This window comes from Kickxella alabastrina, assembly GCF_025024165.1.
Source record: "Kickxella alabastrina strain RSA 675 chromosome Unknown BX661scaffold_4, whole genome shotgun sequence".
In the NCBI taxonomy this organism is placed as follows: domain Eukaryota; kingdom Fungi; phylum Kickxellomycota; class Kickxellomycetes; order Kickxellales; family Kickxellaceae; genus Kickxella; species Kickxella alabastrina.
In genome coordinates, this window is record NW_026251475.1 from 816,793 (window position 1) to 837,026 (window position 20,234).

General features: G+C 51.7%; 11 protein-coding genes across 11 annotated transcripts; 5 read left to right on the forward strand and 6 right to left on the reverse strand.

Moving 5' to 3' along the window:
* Positions 1 to 388: 388 nt before the first annotated feature.
* On the reverse strand, positions 389 to 1,666 carry BX661DRAFT_178568 (uncharacterized protein). Its single transcript, XM_051534947.1, has 2 exons — positions 1,421 to 1,666; positions 389 to 1,267 (listed from the first exon to the last, which is right to left on the reverse strand). Exons 1-2 carry the CDS (start codon positions 1,528 to 1,530, stop codon positions 646 to 648), a joined length of 732 nt encoding a protein of 243 aa, XP_051393918.1. The 5' UTR covers positions 1,531 to 1,666; the 3' UTR covers positions 389 to 645.
* A 205-nt stretch (positions 1,667 to 1,871) lies between these two features.
* BX661DRAFT_178570 (thioredoxin-like protein) lies at positions 1,872 to 2,577 on the reverse strand. Its single transcript, XM_051534948.1, has one exon. The coding sequence runs from the start codon at positions 2,461 to 2,463 to the stop codon at positions 1,951 to 1,953; it is 513 nt and encodes a 170-aa protein (XP_051393919.1). The 5' UTR covers positions 2,464 to 2,577; the 3' UTR covers positions 1,872 to 1,950.
* A 291-nt stretch (positions 2,578 to 2,868) lies between these two features.
* BX661DRAFT_178571 (thioredoxin-like protein) lies at positions 2,869 to 3,431 on the reverse strand. The gene has a single exon (XM_051534949.1). The coding sequence runs from the start codon at positions 3,377 to 3,379 to the stop codon at positions 2,918 to 2,920; it is 462 nt and encodes a 153-aa protein (XP_051393920.1). The 5' UTR covers positions 3,380 to 3,431; the 3' UTR covers positions 2,869 to 2,917.
* A 179-nt stretch (positions 3,432 to 3,610) lies between these two features.
* BX661DRAFT_178572 (Translin) lies at positions 3,611 to 4,378 on the forward strand. The gene has a single exon (XM_051534950.1). It carries the CDS (start codon positions 3,662 to 3,664, stop codon positions 4,325 to 4,327), a length of 666 nt encoding a protein of 221 aa, XP_051393921.1. The 5' UTR covers positions 3,611 to 3,661; the 3' UTR covers positions 4,328 to 4,378.
* Positions 4,379 to 5,859, reverse strand: BX661DRAFT_178573 (uncharacterized protein). Its single transcript, XM_051534951.1, has one exon. It carries the CDS (start codon positions 5,769 to 5,771, stop codon positions 4,416 to 4,418), a length of 1,356 nt encoding a protein of 451 aa, XP_051393922.1. The 5' UTR covers positions 5,772 to 5,859; the 3' UTR covers positions 4,379 to 4,415.
* A 106-nt stretch (positions 5,860 to 5,965) lies between these two features.
* BX661DRAFT_178574 (uncharacterized protein) lies at positions 5,966 to 9,521 on the forward strand. Its single transcript, XM_051534952.1, has one exon. The coding sequence runs from the start codon at positions 6,082 to 6,084 to the stop codon at positions 9,373 to 9,375; it is 3,294 nt and encodes a 1,097-aa protein (XP_051393923.1). The 5' UTR covers positions 5,966 to 6,081; the 3' UTR covers positions 9,376 to 9,521.
* Positions 9,522 to 9,822: 301 nt separating this feature from the next.
* On the forward strand, positions 9,823 to 13,126 carry BX661DRAFT_178576 (uncharacterized protein). Its single transcript, XM_051534953.1, has one exon. The coding sequence runs from the start codon at positions 9,881 to 9,883 to the stop codon at positions 13,049 to 13,051; it is 3,171 nt and encodes a 1,056-aa protein (XP_051393924.1). The 5' UTR covers positions 9,823 to 9,880; the 3' UTR covers positions 13,052 to 13,126.
* Positions 13,127 to 14,597, reverse strand: BX661DRAFT_178577 (Alpha/Beta hydrolase protein). Its single transcript, XM_051534954.1, has one exon. It carries the CDS (start codon positions 14,459 to 14,461, stop codon positions 13,139 to 13,141), a length of 1,323 nt encoding a protein of 440 aa, XP_051393925.1. The 5' UTR covers positions 14,462 to 14,597; the 3' UTR covers positions 13,127 to 13,138.
* A 374-nt stretch (positions 14,598 to 14,971) lies between these two features.
* On the forward strand, positions 14,972 to 17,683 carry BX661DRAFT_178578 (uncharacterized protein). The gene has a single exon (XM_051534955.1). It carries the CDS (start codon positions 15,088 to 15,090, stop codon positions 17,650 to 17,652), a length of 2,565 nt encoding a protein of 854 aa, XP_051393926.1. The 5' UTR covers positions 14,972 to 15,087; the 3' UTR covers positions 17,653 to 17,683.
* BX661DRAFT_178579 (uncharacterized protein) lies at positions 17,684 to 18,197 on the reverse strand. The gene has a single exon (XM_051534956.1). The coding sequence runs from the start codon at positions 18,081 to 18,083 to the stop codon at positions 17,886 to 17,888; it is 198 nt and encodes a 65-aa protein (XP_051393927.1). The 5' UTR covers positions 18,084 to 18,197; the 3' UTR covers positions 17,684 to 17,885.
* Positions 18,198 to 18,645: 448 nt separating this feature from the next.
* BX661DRAFT_178581 (uncharacterized protein) lies at positions 18,646 to 19,119 on the forward strand. The gene has a single exon (XM_051534957.1). The coding sequence runs from the start codon at positions 18,658 to 18,660 to the stop codon at positions 18,883 to 18,885; it is 228 nt and encodes a 75-aa protein (XP_051393928.1). The 5' UTR covers positions 18,646 to 18,657; the 3' UTR covers positions 18,886 to 19,119.
* Positions 19,120 to 20,234: the final 1,115 nt, after the last annotated feature.

The window sequence follows — 20,234 nt, forward strand, 5'->3', positions numbered from 1 at the left end:
TGTGTGGGAGTGGAATAGGGAGAAATGGGAAGGAGGGGCAACAAAGTGGCTCTTGGTCACGAATGGTATGATTGAATGAAGTGAGTTTTTGGAAAATGCAGAGAAAAAAGGTATGAATGAAGAAAATAAGAAAAGAGAAGAGAAAGGAGAAAGGAGGTTTTAAAGCAGAGAATAACTAGGACTTTAACCGACACACCGACAAAAACGAGCTAATGGCGGCAGTAGAGAGGCCTTTTCAGCGGCTGTGCGCACATTGAAATACTTTCCAATTACTAAAAGTAAAAAGAAAAAAGTAAAGTAAAGTAAAAAAAGAAGAGAAATAGGACACAATCTCTTTCAGCAATGGCCAGTCAATGGGTAAAAAGTTTGCTAATCTTGGCCCCGCATAATTATTTTTTCTTTGTTTTTTCTTCATTTTCATTTTCGCTCTACCGATCTTTTTTCCCAAGCCACTCGATGAGCCGCCAAGGCTAAAGAGCATTCGCTTAGCGCTCACAGTTATCAGTTGTATCATATTTAATATAAGGAAGAAGCCACCTAGGAAATTGTATATGTTCGAGAGAAAGAGAAAGAGAGAAATGAATGAATATTTTTATAAAAAAATAAAAAGCAAAGAAAAAAGGCGCTATGAATGTGTCGTGTCCGTCACAGCTCCATACTGGATGCATTGATTTCGTCGACGTTGGTAGAAAAGTTCAGAGGTGCCCCTTCGGTGTCATCGCTGCCGTAAGTCTCAATGAATCCCTTGGAGACGTGTAGGTTGGATTTGCAGCTGGTTATAGAATTACTCCGCTGGTGTGAGCTAGAGCCAGTGCTGGAACTTCTCCGACCGCTTTCCATTTCACAGTTATCGTCGCTACTATTGTCATCGTCATCATCGCTATTCAGCGAGTTGTCAGAGTCCATAATGTCATCAGTGTCCCGGTGCACGTACTGGCCTTCGAGGTGGTAGTGCTGCTGGCGCATCTTCTGGAACCGCTCGTGCTTGGCTTTATCGGCTTCGCTCATGCCTTCGGTCTCGGAGCACTCTTCTTCGCTGTCCGACGCCCAATCTGACGGTGCAATAACCTGTGCCCGCTTGGGCGACGACACCACCGAGGACGACCGCGATGAGATCTCTGAGGCCAGCTTAAGGTCCTCCATCTCTTGCAAATCGGCGTCGAGCTCGGGGTTGTATCTGATGTAGGGCGTCTTGGGTTCATCCACCTTCATCTTGGAATCCTTCTGCTCCTCTGTAATTCTGATGTTCTCCTCGTCCCAGCGCAAACTAGTATAAAATAACAACAGGAAAACATTGAGCATAAATGTTAGTGAAGACATACGCGCGGTACAGTTTAAACTCACCGAATGACACTGCAATTGCCAGTGTGAATAGCTGGTAACCATGAGAAAACTAGAAGCGGCAGAAAACGACACTTACTGTGTGCCTCTCTCGAGGGAATCTGAGGGTTTCTTGAGAATTCCTTTCGGCTTCGAATCGCCATACGGGATTTGTGTGAAGCTATCGCGGTTGTTGCTTTGGTTGTCCATGGCTGTTTGTCGAGTAATTAGATGAGGATTACGATTTGGATAGAGTGCAAATTTGGGGGAAAATAAAGACAAGCAAAGTATAAAAAATAATTCGATGGTGAGAAAGTGAGAAAGTGAAAACGAAATTTCATGTCAAATGTAGTTTCCGCTGCTGCGACTGAGCCGCGGGAACTTTTATGCTTTTAAATCCTTGCACACCCTCACCCCTCATCCCCAACCACAATGTGACTTCAAGCTGCAAAGCACACGCAGCACAAGAAGTACAACAACGCAGCGGCAGCAGTCTAAGGGGCACAAGAAAAGGCGTGGAATAATAATTTACACATGACAAGACAAAAAACATTATTTTATTTTATGTGAAAAAACGTAAGGGTAAAATAAATGTGCAATGCTTGAGCACAAAATGGGAGGGTGTCGCGATTAGGCGGCCTCAGCAGCAGCGGGGGCGGCGGCAGCAGCCTCCTCAGCGGCGGCCTGGTTAGCAGCGGCAACAGGCTTCTCCTCAGCAGCAGCAACAGGCTTCTCCTCAGCGGCAACAGGCTTCTCCTCCTCGACGGGCTTGGCGGCAAACACGGACTTGGTGGCCAATGCCTTCACGCTAGCCTCCAGCTTGGGCTTGCTGGCACCCAAGATCTCGAGGTCCGAGTGCTCCTGGCCGTTAACAAGGAACTTGAAGGTGGGCATGGCAGTGATGTTGAACCGCTGGGCAATCTCACCAACCTCATCGACATCGACAGTCAGGAAGATGGTGTCATCGGGAACATTGGCGCCGTTAGACTCCACGCGGGTCTTCTGGGCGATGGCGAGCTTATCAAAGGCCGGTGAGATAAGTCTGCAGGGTCCGCACCAGACGGCCTTGAAGTCGACGACGACCTTGGGGTACTGCTTGACGAGGGTGTTGAACTGCTCAACGCTTTTAATATGGGTGGACATTGTGGATTTGTGAAATTTAAATGGAAAAAAAGATGTATGGAAGGTGTGCAAAAAGTATGAAAAAATATACAGAGAAGAGAAAAGTAAATTTTTTTGGGAATTGTTGTTGATACGAGTTAGCTTTGTTCTCCACATTGAACAGATTTTAGCTGCCAGCGCAGCTTGGTTCAAGGCTGGTATCTAAAAAAGCCTGTCTCACATTTTTCTTCAAAATCGTGCAGATTTGTCATCGGGGAAGCTCAAAGAGAAGCGTTTGATAGATTTCAGAAAATGTCGCGACTTTTCATTGACAAAAAGCGGCGGATTAGGTGATGGCACAGCCTGAAAATAATGCGCCGAATTAGTAATTAATTCGCCGTAGCGTGATCGCAACCAACATTCTGAGAGGTTCTACATTTCGTGCGCAGCAAATTTATGAAATAAAAGGTAGATATACAGGCTGAATTTGTAATGTCTACGACGTAAAGCTATCCATGGATCTCTCTAGCTCGTGCTTGTTGGTGCCGACAACTTCATCAACCACCTTGCCATGGTCAAGGAACTTGAAAGTGGGCATCGACTTGATCTTGTATTCTTTAGCAATATCGGTGGCATTGTCAATATCGACCGAGAGGAAGGTAACATTGGAATGCTCGTTCGAGAAATTTTCAAAGACGTGGTCCATGGCCTTGCACGATCCACACCAGTGGGCGGTAAAGTCGACCGCGACCTTGGGACTCTGCTCCAGGATTCTGTCGAACTGGCTCTTATCAGTGACGACAGTTACGGTCATGTTTATTAATGTCTTGCGAGGGATTTTTTTTAAATAATAATGATTCTCAAAGCGAAATAAGCAGTAGTTGTGGTGGCGGCCATATTTCTGCTCAGGATTGAGTTGGGTATTTGTACTCGGAAGAAAAAGAGCGGCGAAATGCATGTGTAACAGAGCAAGCTGGGATCAAATACATAGGGAGAAACTTGAATGTATTACGATATAGTTGCACAAGTTTAAATCCAACATATAATGTCCTCATTTGCATTGGAATGTCACACACATATTGGGCCCCGCAATCCCTGCCATAGCAACCCATACACACAGAAAAGCCACCATCGTACAAAACAATATGCATCGGATCGGCGTGATTTTTTATTATTTAAAACCACACCACTCTTTTGTTTACCCTAAACATACTTTATATTTGCTTATCGAGAATTAAACATGGACGTTCAGATTTTCATTGATCTTCAAGATAGGCTCGACCAGGAGACGTCGCTGTTTGAAGAAGTCAGAGAGGCAGTCAAAGAGTTAAACAAGACATGCCGCCTCGCCTCGGCCAAGTTGGCCAAGGCGCACGCCGTGCCGCAGAGTCAGACCCATGAAATCACAGAGGCCATCACCCCACAGTTTGCGGCGATCAAAAAGAACATCAGCGCGCTGGCCAAACTGATTCGGCCGGCGGCGTTTTACAAATACCATGACATGTGGTCCAACGCCGTAAACACCGCCTGCTCTCTGGTCATTTTTGCCGTGTACCTGGCCGACGCGCGGCTCGCTAGCCCCGAGGACATTGAAAAGTACCTTGGCCAAAAAGTCAACGTGACCAATGGCGAGATAACCGAGTTTGTCATTACCATCGAGGAGTACCTGCACGGCGTCATATCGCTGTTCAGCGAGCTATCGCGCCTGGCTGTCAATTCGGTCATTGTCAACGATGTAAAGAGACCTCAGGCCATTTCGACGTTCGCATCGGAGCTGTATTCGGGATTCCAGCTGCTAAACCTGAAGAATGACTCGCTGCGCCGCAGGTTTGACTCGATCAAATACGATATTAAGAAGATTGAGGAGGTCCAATACGATCTGCGCGTGCGCGGTCTGACCGCATAAATTGCAATTATGTTCGTATTTCAAAAAAATATAAGTTTCAGCGAGCAAACTGCGCGAAAGCTGCGCTAGTAATAAATTGTATGTATTTTCATAATGGTTGCAGTTGCTTGCGTAAAAGCTTCAGATTGAAGAACCGCTCGACAAGCTTGTGATCCGACGCTGTGAGCAAAGGCTGCTGCTGATCCGGGTCCGGTTTCGAATCAGAATCCGACATTTGGCCCTTGTAAAGTGTTTCAAGCGAGCGTGTGGCCTCTCCCCAGCTATCGAAGGATTCCAGCGCGCGGAACAGCAGCGATGCCGCCGAGTGCGAGGCATCTTGCTCTCCGCAGTAGCGACCCGCGGGCATGGCCGTGGTCTGACTCAAAAAGGCAGGCGCCGGCAAGTGAGGGTTGTGGTAGACAAGCATTTCATACATCTGCCACGCTTGTGACACCGACCTTCTGGCTGTCTCCTTGTCGGCAAAAAATTCGCAGCACATGCGTATTATGCTGTAAGGGTTGAGGATCGCAGGCAAGTCGCCGCCCCAGCTCATGACCACGTTGAGTGCCAGACCGGGCGCGTGTTCGAGCGAGCCGCGGATCAGCCGTTGACTCTGGTCCCGCGCATCCATCCGCCGATTAAATACAGTCCGCTGCTTCACATACGCAGACTGGAGCTCAAGCATGCTTATGTTGGCACAAAGCCAGTTTCTGTTCCATTCGTCAGACGTCAGTCCGTTGCCCGCCCGCTGCAATTTCTCTGTTATTGGCTCGATCATTGCGCTATGGTATTTCTGCGCGATAAACCGCGGCCACTGCGTCTGGCAGAGTGTCGTTAGTTGCGCTGGCGTCAGATCAACGGCTGCGTGCTTGTCAGCCGACTCCTGAGCAAACAGCACGCTATCGGGGAGTCCCTTTGCATACCGTGCGTTGACAGCCAGGCATTCAGATCGCAGCAGGTATTGTGCTAGTAGCGGGCGCTGTGCCATCACGTTCTGCGGCGTGGTCCACCCAAGATGGCCCGCAGCGATTAAAAGCTTGCTGTTGTATCGCGGGTTGAGCGACAGGCGCGGATCCTCCAAAAGCTCTAGCAGAAGCGACCACGGATTAAATGTAACGCCCTGGCGAGAGTGCAGCATCTCCATGTGCGCCCTGTAAAGATTGGATGCAAATGGGACTAGGCGCGGAATGGTTTTGGCGCTGCGCTCAGTGCTGCTGTACATGGCGTGACTGTTGCCGTACAGGGGACCGACGCGCAGTTTGTAACTTGGCGGCTGTTCGTCATTGTCTTGGTCGTTGCGATATAGCCAGCTTGGCTGCTCCTGTTGCCCGCTCCGCCACGATACCTTGGGGATGTTCGCCAGTTCCTTGTGGTTCTCGTGATAGCGGCGGCGACGGCATCGGCACAAACAGCTGCCCGCACTGCGAACTTTCCCGAATGGAGTCTGGCCGGCCACACTAAACATTCGGGTCGACGCAGAAAAAATAAATAAATAAATAAAATTTGGTTTAAGAAAAAAACGAAAACCACGATAAACAAAAAAATAAAGCGTGTGCAACGAGCGAGATAGAAAACATTCGATTTCAATTTTTCTATCTCAAACGGGTGAGGGGAGGAATTTTTTCATTTGGCTGCAAGTACTTTCGCTGCCCCACATTTTGCACGCATTAAAATTGACCTTCTTCAAAGTGTGTATATCTATTAAGTCCGTTTATCTATCTATTTTTTTAAGCACACGCACACATACACGCACACAATACACTTTTATTACACCCATGTCGCTCGACCCTCAAACGGTGCCGTTTCTGCGTTCGTGCGAGCGCTGTCGCCATAAAAAGCGCAAGTGCTCTGGAGACCGCCCTTCATGTACCTGGTGCACTAGCCACAATATCCCTTGCCGCTACCGACGCACAATGCGATTCAAGAAACAGCTCGAGGTGCAGCCAGAATCCTCGCTCGACACACTGTCGACGCCGGTTATGTTCTCGAATGTGAAGCCCAGTGTCTCTGACCCGGCAGCCATCTCGTCGCAGCTAACAACAGCAGCGGCCACACAGGGTCCAATCAGCACAGGCAATCTTGGCAATGCCGCTGCCGGCGATCTATTCTCTGCCGACGCCCTGGCGCGGCTGCTCTCGGTTGATATGGTGCCCTCATCGAACCCACCGCCGGCTAACTTGCTTCAGATGGTCAATTCATACATGACCCCGCTGGCTGGCTCCGCCACTCCGCTGTCCGGCCCCGAGTGGTCGGCAATGACCAACACCGAGGCCAACATGCTGGCAAATCTCGGCGATATGGCAGCCTTGGCCCACCTGAACTCAGCATACGAGTGGATGCCCGTGGGGTTCACCGATCCGCTAATGGATAGCGGCAGCATCGGCAGCATGTCCCAGGACTTTTTAAGCGACGAGCTCATACCTCCCTTTGGTGCCGACAGAAACAGCACGGGCACCCAAGAGCCGAACACATACGCGCTTACACCGGATATAGCCAGCTTCCCCATGTCGCCGACCGTGCCGCGGCCGGGGCCTCTTTTGGAATCATTGTCTTCGCAGACCCTTCACAGCAATATAAGCCATCCGGGGCCCTCACTGCCCAGTGTTGCGGCTGCGCCTTCTGCAGCACCCGTGTCAGGCAGTTCCAACTTTTTCCGGTTGCCAGCGTCGCCCATCGATTATATTCGCACGAATTTTGGGCCGCCTCAGCCGCGCTCCCCGGTGACCGGAGTGGCTGAAATAGTTCCAGGGATGCTCTCTGGCATTGACCGATCATCGCCACTGTCATCTCCGGTAAGCACATATGCCCCGCCATCTGGTCCCTTGAGTATACCGGCTTTTGCCAGTACTAGTTCCAATCAGCAGCAGCAGCAGAGCCACCGCCAGATAAAACCAAAGCCGCAAAAGACTTATGAACGCAAGGCCATTTCAAACAAGCCGCGTGGCGCCATGGAGAGACCGGGCCCTTCAATTTCTCTCGCAAACGATGAAATCGTTGTGCCGCCAATCTTGGAGGAGTACGTCGCATCAATACCCGGCAAGCCGTCGCCGGTCGTTATATACAAGATTATGCGCGAGACGTTTAGAGCACCGCGAATGGGCATGGTGTCGATGAACCTTGAGATGTTGTGGCACATGCTGCACAAGGGCGTGCTCCCGCGAATTGTGTTCTACGGGCATATCTCCAGCACTATTCGTTGCAGCGTGGCCGACCTTGACATCAAGGCAATGGTCCCGTCGCACATTGACGAGTCCTGCTACGAACTGGCGCTGAACGAGGTTCCGAAAATCAAAGATTGCTCGGCAATCTGGGGTGCAGTCGGCCTGTGCATGGTCACTCGATACGAGTTTCAGTCGTCCAGGTACAAGGAGATGGCTGTGCACGTGGATATGGCGCTGGACGTTATGCACCGTATTCAGTTTGTCGGTCACAGCTACCCGTGGCACGGCGTGGCAGCAGCCGACAAAGAGAGCTTTGGGTTTCAGTATCTGCTGGCGATCTACTGGAAATGTTTCTTGTGGAAGCTCATGTCGCTGATGCTAATCGAGACCAACGTGTCGTTTGTCAACGGGCTCGAGGGACTGCCGGAATACTCGTCAAAGACGTACGACCTGTACACGTCCGACCTGCCGTACGACGTGGATCTGATGGAGATGATCCCACCCAACTCGTGGTTCGGCGCCAACTCCGAGTGCCGGCCCAATATTCGGTTCCGCGGGCCCAGCGACGCCGAGTTTATGAGAAATCGGCCCGAGGGCTCACCTTGCTTCAACCGGGCAACTATGAGCGGATCGTACATGCAGCAGCTGCTAGTCGTATTTGCGAGATTCTTTGTGCTACAGGACCAGGCGCGGTGCGGCAAGATCGAGATCGGACAACTTCTGAAGGGCCTGTGGGTGTACAAGGAGCGCATGCGCATGTGGCGCTACTCGCTGCCACCAGAGCTGATATTGGACAGCAAGATGGTGGACGGCTACCTCGCTGTCATCCGGCCAGATTCGTCGGCAACGCCGCGTGAGATTGACCTGCGAGCATCGCGGCTCAAGGACATCATTATGCTGCTGCTCACATACCACACTTTTATTGTCCGGGCCAACCGCTTTGTGATGAAGATGATGCTGGGCGAGCCGTTGGATGTGCCGGCACCGGACGTCACCACAATGAGCTTTGGGATTCGCGATCTCTACGACTCCAAGTCGTCGCCAGGCACTGTGACCGAGGCCTTGGGCCACATGAATATGTACTTCCACGGGTGTCGCATCCAAGCAATAAAGTCCGCCAACGCGCTGTGCAGTATCATCCAGGCAGCGTACTCATGCCGGTTCAACTTTTACACGCTCGGGTCGCCAATCATATTCACCATATTCGAGCTGCTGGTGGTGTACATAAGCTTTTTGCGCAACTGCGACCCCATGATCAACTGGCGCTCAAAGGCGCGGCTGTCAAACGTCTTCAACATTCTGCGCATGTTGAGGCACTGGGCGCCAGCACTGCACATGTTTGTCTCTGGTATAAAGGCTCTGAGCGACCCGACGCTGTGCCTGGAGGAGCCGTACAACTTTAACGTGTTAAAGCATGATGTTATGGATCCGTCGATGCTTGACATGGCTGACTCGCCCGTGGACTCTAATGCGGTGACCGACGACGAGGACGACGGGACGCTGCCGCCCAAGCGCCGCCGCGTGGTTCGGCTGCCACAGGCGCTCGAGACCATCAAGGATGCGCGCACCAACATTCTGAACTCAATAGCCCCGCCCGGAATCAAGCTGTCGACGGATGTCAAGCGCGACGAGACGCTGAGTTATCGGGCTGCCGATCCAATCCCCGAGTTTCCCAATCCGTTCCCGCCGAAGCACATCATAACACTGATCATCAAGGATCTGGGGCTCAGTCTTACCGAGTTCTTGGCACCGGCATACCCAATTTTGCTGCTCAAGCTGATTCCTTCCGGTCGCGCAGATACTTCGAAGATGCAGCTGTTTGGAGGCGTTGGCAGGGGCGGAATCAACGCCGCACAAGACGGCAGCGACCATCCGTCGTCGTCTCCAGCCGACGAGTCGGCGACTTAGGTAGGGAGTGGCAGCGCAGCACAGTGCATTAATTTCCGAGAAACTCATATCCAAAGTCAATCGAATGGCAGAACCACATTGTTTTATTTTATTTTTCAGTCAATTTAAGCATGCGGACTTCCGCACAATCAATATTTATGACCCCGTCTTCTCAAAAAAATAAGTTTAGTTGTTCTGGGCCTTTTCAAGCTTTGGTTTAGCTTGCCTCTCCTGTGCCGTTATTTGTCCTTTTCCCAATATGGAAAATATTTACCCCAGGATAAAATACCGTCGATTACCTCTAATATTTTGTGTTGGAGGTCCTTTTAGGATGCCGCCACTCCTTTATTCATATTGGCTTCTCTTTGCTGCAGCCAACGCACAGACAGACACGGCCACCACCAATCGTCGGTCTTATCTTTATTTGCACACAAACTGATTCTACTGATGTACCCTTTTTCCTCTTCTGCTTTTTTTTCTTTTTCCCCCACCACTTTATCCCTTTATTTGAAGCACTTACCTTACTATGTTTAGCGTACCTTATCTCACGTCTTGTAACCACTGCAGAGAGAAGAAGCGCAAGTGCAACGGCAAGAGGCCCACTTGCTCGCTGTGCCAAGCGCATGGAGTGCCGTGCGAGTATCGCCGGTCACGGCGCTTCCGCAAGCGGACTCAGGGCGCAGAAAACCTCCCTGTACACAATATCATGCCCGTGCTCAAGCCTGGGCAGCAGCAGCAAGGCGGATACCAATCTAGCGCAGTATCCAGCACGTGCCCAACGCCGCTGGCCAACTCTACAAACATGGCTGGTATGTCGGCGTCGGTCGGCAACTCGGGCGTGTCCAATCCCTTTGTGCCGCACACGTCGCAGCCGCAAGGCAATCCGGCACAGCTGTCCGACACATTGTCGACCGCGGACAACGCCCTGACTCGCCTGCTTTCCGGCGACATGTACCCGCTGGCGCAACAGCTACCGCAGCCTATTCTGCAGGGCATGAACAATTTTATGTCTCCATTTTCGAATCCGCGCAGCCAGGCCCTCCCGGAGTGGGTGAGCCAGCAAAAGCCAGGCGCTGCAATGATCTCCAATCTTGAGAGCCTGGCCAATGCGTATCAGGAGTCGCCCCTGGTTCCCATGCAGGGCGTGAGCAGCCCCGATGGTACCCTGTTTGGCAACCTCACCTCACAGATTATGTACGGCGGCAACATTTTCCAGCAACTCCCGGTGTACCCACATACGCCGTTTGGGCAGCCGCAGCAGCCACTCATGCACCCAGTCGGCATTCCCAGCAGCCACAGCTCCAACTCATTTGCCATAACCAGCATGATCACGCCAAGCCCAGGATTGAACTCGGTATCTGCCGCGGGCAACATAGGCACCCCCATTGTCGCGAGCCAGCCAGGCGCGCAGCACTTGGCCTTTGGCGACGTGTCAAGTTTTTCGTACGCCGGCCGAAACATGAACAACGGCAGCCAGGCACAGCGGTCTTCGTCTATTATGAGCGCTTCCCAGGACTCTAACATGAGCCGCGTGGCCAGTCCTAGCGGATCCGCCCAGCGCATGCACGCGCTCCGCCACAACGTCCGCAGCCCAAGCGTCGGCGCGTTATCCGACACCTCCACGTCCGGAGATGGCGTGCCGCTGGCCGCCGAGGCAGCGCGCAGGGGCGACATGCAGTCGCTTGGCAACATTTCCACACCGGCGCTCTCGCCTGGATTTTCGGCGCAGCCCAGCAGAAAGGGATTTTCTCAACCACAGCATCGGCAGAAGTTAGGTGCAGCTGTGCCCTCCTCGTCAATGGGCCCGCCATCAGCGTCGAACCCATGCAAATCCCATCCGGAAGGGTTCGTGCCAGAGATCATTCGGATTTACGCGCGCGAGTTCCCCGCAGACCTGTCGCCCGATGTCCTTCTCGAAGTGATGCGCGGGATCTACAGCAGCTCGCGCACGTCGCTAGTCAACATTGACATTGAGCTTTCGTGGTACATGATACTCAAGGGGATTATCCCGCGGATCATGCTGTTCGCGTACATTTCCAGCATGGCTCGCGGCCAAGTCATCGATCCGAAGCTCATGCCCCAACTGCCGGCGAACTTTGACGAGATCTGCTACGAGTACGCAGTAAAAGACATCCCTATCGCGATGGCCAGCCCGTCGCTGTGGAGCGCATTGAGCCTGTACTTGATCGGCAGGTACGAGTTTCAGTCATCGCGCTACGATTTGATGCTGCAGCATTACGAGATGGCCGCCGAGATCTTGTCCAAGACCACATTCCACGGCTATGCATTCCCCTGGAATGATGCGCCCGAGCAGCTGAAGCGTACGTTCGAGTATGACTACTACGTGTACACATTCTGGGTCGGATTCCAGTGGCACCTTGTCAGCTGCTTTAACCTTGACCGACCGTTCAACCTCAGCATTGACCCAAGTGCGCTTCCACAGCCCACCAGCAATAACGGGTACTTTGCCGCCGATCTGCCGTGCGAGTTTGATCTGCTGACTTTGCTGCCAGCCAACAGCTGGCCGCGGTTGACGGAGTCGGAGAATCTGAGCGAAGTGTGGTTCCGCGGTTCCAACGACCCCGAGTACTGCGGCTGGCAACCAACCGAGTGGAAGAAGATAGTTCCGAACTACAAGATCACTGTCTATCTCCAGCGGATGCTGCCCCTGGGCGCACACATGTACCGGCTGCAGTGCGAATTCTGCGAGGGGAAGCGGTCACTGGCCAACTTTTTGCAGCAACTGCAGGCGCAGCAGGAGGTGCTGAAGCGCTGGATGTACTCGCTGCCCAAGGAGTTTGAGATTACACAGGAGAAGGTGAGCCGACTGACAAAGGCCACAGCGAACCAGCCGACGCTCGCCGAGGACGCCAACCTGATCATGGACTTTAAGGAGCTGGTCATGACATATGGGTTGTACAATACGTTTTTGATCCGCGCCAACCGCGTGGCATTGCTGGGGATGCTCCAGGAGAGCCTGGAGTCGCCGGCGACATCCATGCATATGCGCATGTTTGGGCTGCGCGACTACGTTGAGGCTGTTGAGCAGGGCGTTGATCCGGCCGACTTTAACACGGACGAGTTTGGTATGTGGAAGAAGAACCTGATATTCCACAAGTGCCGCATGCAGTGCTTCGAGTCGATCGACATACTGTGCAACGTTGTGCAGCTCAGCTTTATGCTCCGACTTAACCTGTTCTCCTACGGCACGACGTATGTGGCCATTGCCGGCGAAGTGCTCAATGTGCTCGTCGGTCAGCTGGGCATCAAGGACAAGGCGGCCATGTGGAAGACCAAGACGCGTCTCGGGCATGTCCTTTGCCTGCTCCGCTCGCTGCAGCACTGGGCGCCGGCCATATACATGTTTGTGTCGGGTATTCAGGCGCTCTCCGATCCCACGCTCGTGCTGGAGGTCGACGAGGCAAAGTTACAAGACATTATCAAAAGGCAAAATCTCGACGAGCAGCAGCAACAACCGAACATTGGCGGCATCCTCGGGGCATCCTGCGCTCCCGATTCCAGTGCTGTCGGCGGCCACAGCTCGTCTGGGGATGGCAGCGTCTCACAGTTCTCTAATCCGTATCCACCTAACCACATCATTAACCTCATTGTCGACGATTTGGACAGCAGCTTGGCCACGTTCTTGGCCCCGGCGTACCCGATGCTGCTGCTCAAGATCATCGCTTCCAATGTATAAATTTGAACCGTGTTTATGTTTTTTCCATTTCATTTATTTCTCTTTTCTTTTCTTTTAAAATAGCCTAAAACAAACAATTATTTCTAATTATACATTCTTATTTTCGCCATCAAATACCTCTCGCGCAAAGTTGTTGACGCTGGCAAAGGCCTGCTGCGCGGCATCAGTAAAGTCCAGTAAGACAAAGGCATGGGGCATATTGTCGTAGGCCTCCAGCCTCACGATATTTTCTGCGTGCAGCTTGGTCTTTTCAGCAAACTCGCTAATATCATCGTGAAGAAGCTCGTTGCGGCCCATCTGGATGAGCATCGGCGGCATATCGCTGAGGTCGCCAAAGATGGGCGATACCAATGGGCACCTGAGCTCTTCCAGCATCTCTTGCGAAAAGCGCCTTCCCGCAGCGTAAAACATGCGAGTTGGATGGAATGGGTCTTCCAATGGGAACGAGGGCAAGTAGTCGAGGCTCATTTTTGTATCCCACGAGGCGCCCGAGCACGTCGAGTCGACCCACGGGGATATGAGAACAACGCCGGCGGGCCTGGGCAGATGCATGTCGCGCAGGATAATCAGCAGTGCAACAGCCAGAGCGCCACCCGCACTGTCACCAGAAAGAATAATGTTCTCCGGCTTGAACCCACGGCGCAAGATATCCATATATGACAAAAAGCAGTCGTGCAGTTGGCTTGGGAAGCAGCTGCGTGGGGCCAAGCGGTAATTGGGGGAGAATACGCGCAGGCCCGACACCGAGCTCGTGTGCGCGTAAACGTAGATATGCGTCAGGCTGCGCTCGCCCACACAGTAGGCGCCGCCGTGGAAGTGGAAAAATATGCGCTCGTTGGGGTACAGCGGCTCGGGGACCATCAGCTTGGGCTGCTTATGCATGCCGGCTGGGACCTTGCATGCGTTGCACAGGCTGACCTGAGAGCCAACCACTATCTGGCATGAGATCGTGCGCGGCTGGCCCTTCTGGGCGCTAATCCGGTCGTCATCTGCCATGGCGTTGAGCTTGTCGCCCGAGATTCCATACTGCGGCAGCTCGTATACGGTGCAGAGCTCAGCATCGACTATGATGTCGTACTCTTCGTTGTGCCCAATGCTTGGCGACAGCGGGCGCGCAGGAAGGTTGTTCATGTCGATGTAGTCGGCAATGTATGCAAAGTCTATTTTCTCCGACAGCTTGTTGGGCGTGTCGTGGGGCAACGATTCGGACAGATAGCGGTGCAGGATGTTTGTGATAACATGGAACCGTAAATCCCAGGCCTTGACGACGGGTCCGTACCAGTAATACTTGGCCACGGTAGTTATCACACATGATGAGATAAAGTATATGTTCTGCAGCCGACCTATCACGCCATCGCTAGTCTTTAGGCGTAGAGGCAGCGAGATGTACTCTTGTTTCACAGACGCCATATTTTTTTTGGGTGAGCTTTAAATTTTTTTTTGGAAAAATGTTAACAATTGTGGATAGAACAATCGGTCAGTCAAACATGAAATTTTCTTTCTAAACAACAATAAGCCAAAATTAGGGAGATAGGGCTCATTGCACAGCATATATTCACTCGCTTAGCGAAGAAAGAGTGCAATTGCATATATCAACATTACTTTTATTCTCATTTATAATGGTAGTATAGCGCTGTATGCACATACTGCTTGGCAATAATGTGCTAAATTTTGTATTGTTTGTTACAATTTAAAATCATAGTATCTGTGGCTGTGGCGTCTTCTTTTTTAACCTCATTTTTTAAACCTGGCAATCTATAATGTGGGAGTAATGTGGAGTTTCTCTTGCTGATCAGACAATTCCAGAAAAAATGTAAACGAAATTAAACTAAAGAAAATTAAGATGAGCGGAGCGGGTTTAAGAAAATTAATTCTTGTTCAATCTTGCATCAACCAAAAATAAAACGAAAATTAAAGTGTTTTGCGGAATTTTTTTTATCTGTCATTAATTTTTTCCTCTACGTTTTACATACAATAAACTTGAATTCAGTCATTCTTTATCTGTTTTATTATTTTATTATCAGGAGTGTTATAGCATGTACAGGCTCAAAGCAAAGGGCGCGGTCTTAGCGTCCTCCACTCTCAGATCCCTGAGGAACAGCAGCCCCAGCATCGGCAACACCACCCAGCATGCAGGATCACAATGCCGCTGCTTATCAGAACTGTACTTCCGCTCAATGGTCAAACAAGGGAAACCCTTGCCCGGCGGGACCACTACCGGCGAAACCAACACAAAAGACCAACAGCCGGCAACCAAACAGCACACAACACCGCATATCTCGTCGATCCCGGCGCTCAAAACAAAGCCCCTCAAAACTGCTCACACACCGGAACACACCGACGCATTGCTGCCTCACAACACACACACCGGGAAGTACGTTCCGGAAATCACAGTGGCTGAATCAAAGTCGTTGCTAAGCGCACAGGAAATGGCAGAGACGTACACGTATGAGCTGCACGAGAACGAGTGGGGCAGGGATGAGACGTGGTTGCGGTTCAGTCAGCTGCCCCGAGGGTCTCACGATTACCTGCGCAACATTGATATTAACCGCACACTGGCGTTGATCAGGGGATCGGACAGGAGATCGCGACGTGATGGGGGCGGCGCGCCGACGTCGAAGACGATGAGCCGGATGCTTGCCGTCTATGGAGCCGCAAGCGAGGCCGGGATTAATCCCGACCACTACACATTTCAGGAAATGATAGCGATCAATGTTGATTTGCTCGATTTTAGGCATGCGCGAGAGTGGCTGGCCAGGATGCTGGCCAAGGGCATACAGCCGACCATCAGGCCCTATCGCGCCCTGCTTAAAGGGTATAGCCGGGTGCCCGGCGAGATTGACAATGCTCGGCAGCTATGGCAGGAGATCAAACAGCAGTTGAGTGCCGGCCAGATTTCATCAAACAGCTCCGAGTCGGGAACCAGTGCCAACCTCGATATCAAAACGTACACGTGCATTATTGGCGCCGAGTGCAAGGTGGGCAACTTTGCGCAGGCCCTGAGCTTGGTGGACGAGATGAGTGCGGCCGGTATGGAGCCGGATATCGCCGTGCGCAACGTTATTCTCGACGGAATTGCCAACCACAGCGGCATGGACGCAGCGCTGGAGGAGGTTGGGCATATGGAAAGCGCCGGGTTGAAGCCCGACGGGTACACGTACAATATCCTTCTTAACACGGCAGTCAGAGAGGGCCGCAACGAGCAGACCAGAGAGCTTCTGTCTGCAGCCGCCGCTGCCGGGTTCATCCCCTCCATCCAGGTCGTGCAAATGCTGCCGTTCGAGCCGGTGGAGATTGTCGACATTATGGCTGAGGGCAGCGCACTTGACCGCATCCGCGTGTACAACACCTTGATCAAGGCGTCCATGCGACGCAACAACTTCAACCAGGTTCTGCAGCTCATCGGGCACCTGCGAAAGCATAACGTCCAAGCCAACGTGGTCACCTATGGCATGCTTCTCGACGCCCTAAACAAGGCCGGACGCCTGGAGCAGGCAAAATCCATGTTTAAGGAAATCGTTAATAGCAGAAAGGTCCAGCCAGACCTGCATGTCTTCAGCACCATGGTAGATGCCTGCGGACGCAGCGGCGATATCGACGGGATGTTCTGGTTCAAGAGCAAAATGTCTGCTTACGGTGTTCCTCCGGCAGAGTTTGTATACAATAGTGTTTTCTCGGCGCTCGCCCGTTGGCGCAAGGACGACTTATCCGTGATTATGGCGACCGTCGACGAGCTCGTGCGCATCAGGCCGCCGGTCAGGCCGACCATCCGCACGCTCAACTCGATTTTTGCGGCATTCGCCGGGCACGCGCGCACGGCGGGCCTCGATGCATCGGAGACTGCGTTTCTGCGCACATGGTATGCCAACACAAGCAGCAAGTACTATGTAGTCAAGGACTCGTACCTGTACGCGTTGGCCCTCGAGGCATTCACGGCTACAAAGTCCCTGGATGACGCGCTGACGGTGTATTCGGATATGGTGAGGCACTCCGAGATGGACATGTCGGTGGTTCATACTTTTGCGCAGACGCCCGGGCATATGCTTGGCCTGATGCGACTGGCTATTGAGCAGCTTGACTTTGAAGTTGTGCTGAGGCTGTGGCGGGACTGGAGGCCGCTAGGTATGCCCGAATCTGACGCTGTTGTCCCACTGGTTCTTTTCGCTTGTGATCAGATGGGCCACCCGGGCACGGCGCAGGACATCATGCGCGGCCTGCTCACTACTCCCGAAGCCAGTCTGGCAGCAACAGCGGCAGCTGGTTCAGGCAGATTTTACCCGCGGATGGTCAACGAATCGACACTGGCCCTGTACATTGGTATTGTCATCAAGCACGGCATCAAGGACGATATTATTCCGACAATGGAGTTGTGGAGAACCTCTGTCCTGGCCCCTTCGCTTCCAGAGGCTGCAAGCGCGGGGTCGTTGGAAGACGTGCGCTGGCGGCTGGATGGGTCGGACTTGAGGCGCAGGCTGTCTGAAGAAACCGTCACCAATATTATCAGGCTGCTGTGGCAGCACAACTCTGCGGAGGCCAGTGATGCTACAGACAAGATTCTGGCATATGTTGACAAAAATTTCCCTGAAGCCATGCCGGTCTAAACAACTGTTCCGTTATTATTATTATTTTTCGTTTATGTTGTAGATATAAAATATGTTATTATGACAAGATTTTTTTAAGAGACATTATTGGGATTAGCTAAAAAAAGTTGAAGAGAAGAAAGATACAAGAAAAAAATTTAAAAAAAAGTTGAAGAGTTTTGAGCGCCACAAGGTGGTAGAGGGGGGCAGACTCTGTCTTATATGGAGGAATATATGTATGTTTGTTTATTGATTTAGGCGGCATAGTTTGACATCTGTTGCAGGAACCCCATGCTCTGGGTCGGCAGGTGGTTGATGGTGGTGTACGCGACCAGGGCAAAGCCGGCACACACAACGCCGTTGACAATGTACTTCTCCCACGACTCGAGCATGTACAGACCGGTGGTGACCTCGTACTGGTAGTTGAGCTTTTTCAACGACTGAAAGACCATGGCTAGAATAAAAAAATATTTTTATAGAGAGGGGGGAGAGGTTAATATAAAAAATATTTGGTTAATTGAAAGATTAGATGAGGAAAAAGAATTTTAAACAAATTGAGAAAAAAGAAAAAGAAAAGGAAGTGCGGGAATTTCTATATATTTTTTCTATTTTTGGGGAAATAATTTTTTATTTGGTCTATTTTTCTTACTGTGCGACACATCATGTGTTTGTGCGCGCACAAAGCAAAGCATAGCAAAAAAAGAGAAAAATGCACTGCCAATCCATCATCAAGCTAAACAGACCGACAGTCCGATGCAGCACAAAATAACCTTGGATTGATCTATAAATCAAACGATCAGCCCAGTACTTACCAGCTACCAAAGCGTCAGATGCCAAAACCGCGCGCTCCAATCTTCCACGCTCGTCACCAGCACCCCCTCTACCACCAAATCACCAATATTAATATCCAAACAAATAAAATAAAAAAGTTAAGGGAAAATGAATTGAGGTGAGCTTTTTTTCATATAAATTATCCAATAAAGTTATTATTCATCTTGAATAATAACGAAGAGCGTTGATTTTCGCATGTATACTCGTGATGGCCATGCCAACGAGGAAGACGAGACAGACAACGACTATGATGTTGAAGATCATAATTTCGCTGCTATCCAAGATGTAGATGCCGGTAATTATCTTGTACCTGTAGTACAGCAAGCGTATATTTTCGAGGAGGGTCTTGGGGCTGGATATTGCAATGTCTTGGCTGTTTCTCATCGGCTTCGACATGGTCTTTGTCTTGAAAGTGTATGTTGACGACATTTTGGTGAAAAAAGTGTAAACTTTTTTATATAATATAAATATACAAGAAATGCTTAAGTGAAGAGTGTTTAAAAAGAAATAAAGCAAGAAAGAGCGAAAGACAGTGGCATTCTGGTTTTTGTCTCCACCCCCATTATCAATGACCATGTTATTTTTACTCGTGTGGAGATGAAAATTCAAAAGTCAGCAAAAAAAAGAACAAAAAAGAACCAGCCACCTTATATTAATGTATCAATACGCTAAAATGAAAAGACATTCTAGACCCTACTTGCTACCAACCATCACTTTCGTATCCCAAAAACCCCTCAACTCATCAAAAAGTCTAGCAATGCATCTGATCCTTTTGCTCTCAGCAGGCTGCTGACCAGGCGATCCGCTCGCACACCCGCAGAGCCCATCTCAGGATCGCCACCGCTATCAACCGCGCTGTGCTGCAGAAAAGAAGCAGGCTCGGCCACGGGTTCGACGGACCGGCGGAGTTTCTTCACGGGCGCATCCAGGGACATCATCCTCGGAGAAGGAGCCGGCCCAACACTAGAGGTGTCGCCGAGAGAGGAGGAGCGGCGTTTCCGCTTACTGCCCCGGCTGCCAGAATTGCCGCTCCCATTGGCCAAGCCGTTGATGTGCGTGTCATTGGGGGAATTCTTTTCGTGTTCAGCCATGCCCTCGAATATGCGGCGCACAGCCGCTTCCAAGTCCGAGTCCGTCAGGCGGTGGTCCTCGAGCAGCCGCCTGCGTCGCCTGTGGGTCTGCTGGGGGCCCTCTGGCGATAAGCCCGCGGCAGCGTTACTTTTCGGCACGCATGCGGTCAAGCGATCCGGCATCCCCGTGGTGACCGCCTGCGAATCCGAATCAACGTCCACCGTGGTGACTGCCTGCGAATCCGAATCAGTGTCCACCGTGGTGACTGCCTGCGGGGCCGAATCAGTGTCCACCGTGGTGGCCGTCTGCAGCACCAGATCCACAACACCCGAGGTGCCGCAGGCGGTACTGTCCAGCCGCACGCCCGGCGACACCGTCTCCCTGCCAGTGGCCTCCCCAGGCGCTATCAGCGGAGTCAGCATCTGGCCGGCTATGCAGGCCAATATGGCAAACTTATTCTCACCCTCGGGCTCCTCCTCTCGGCGGCCGCCCACCACCCCCTTGCATGCCCGCTGCAAAACGGATCGCTCTGCGGTGCTCATGACAAAGCGAGCGACGTCCTGCTGAAGTGCCACAATGGCCTGCAGCCAATCCGTGACAGAGTCCGGGCTTGGGTCATCTTGTGGCACGATGCTCTGCGCGGGGGCAACCCGACAAGGCCTGGCGTTCTTCGAAAACTCTCTGCGGATGCGGCTCGACCG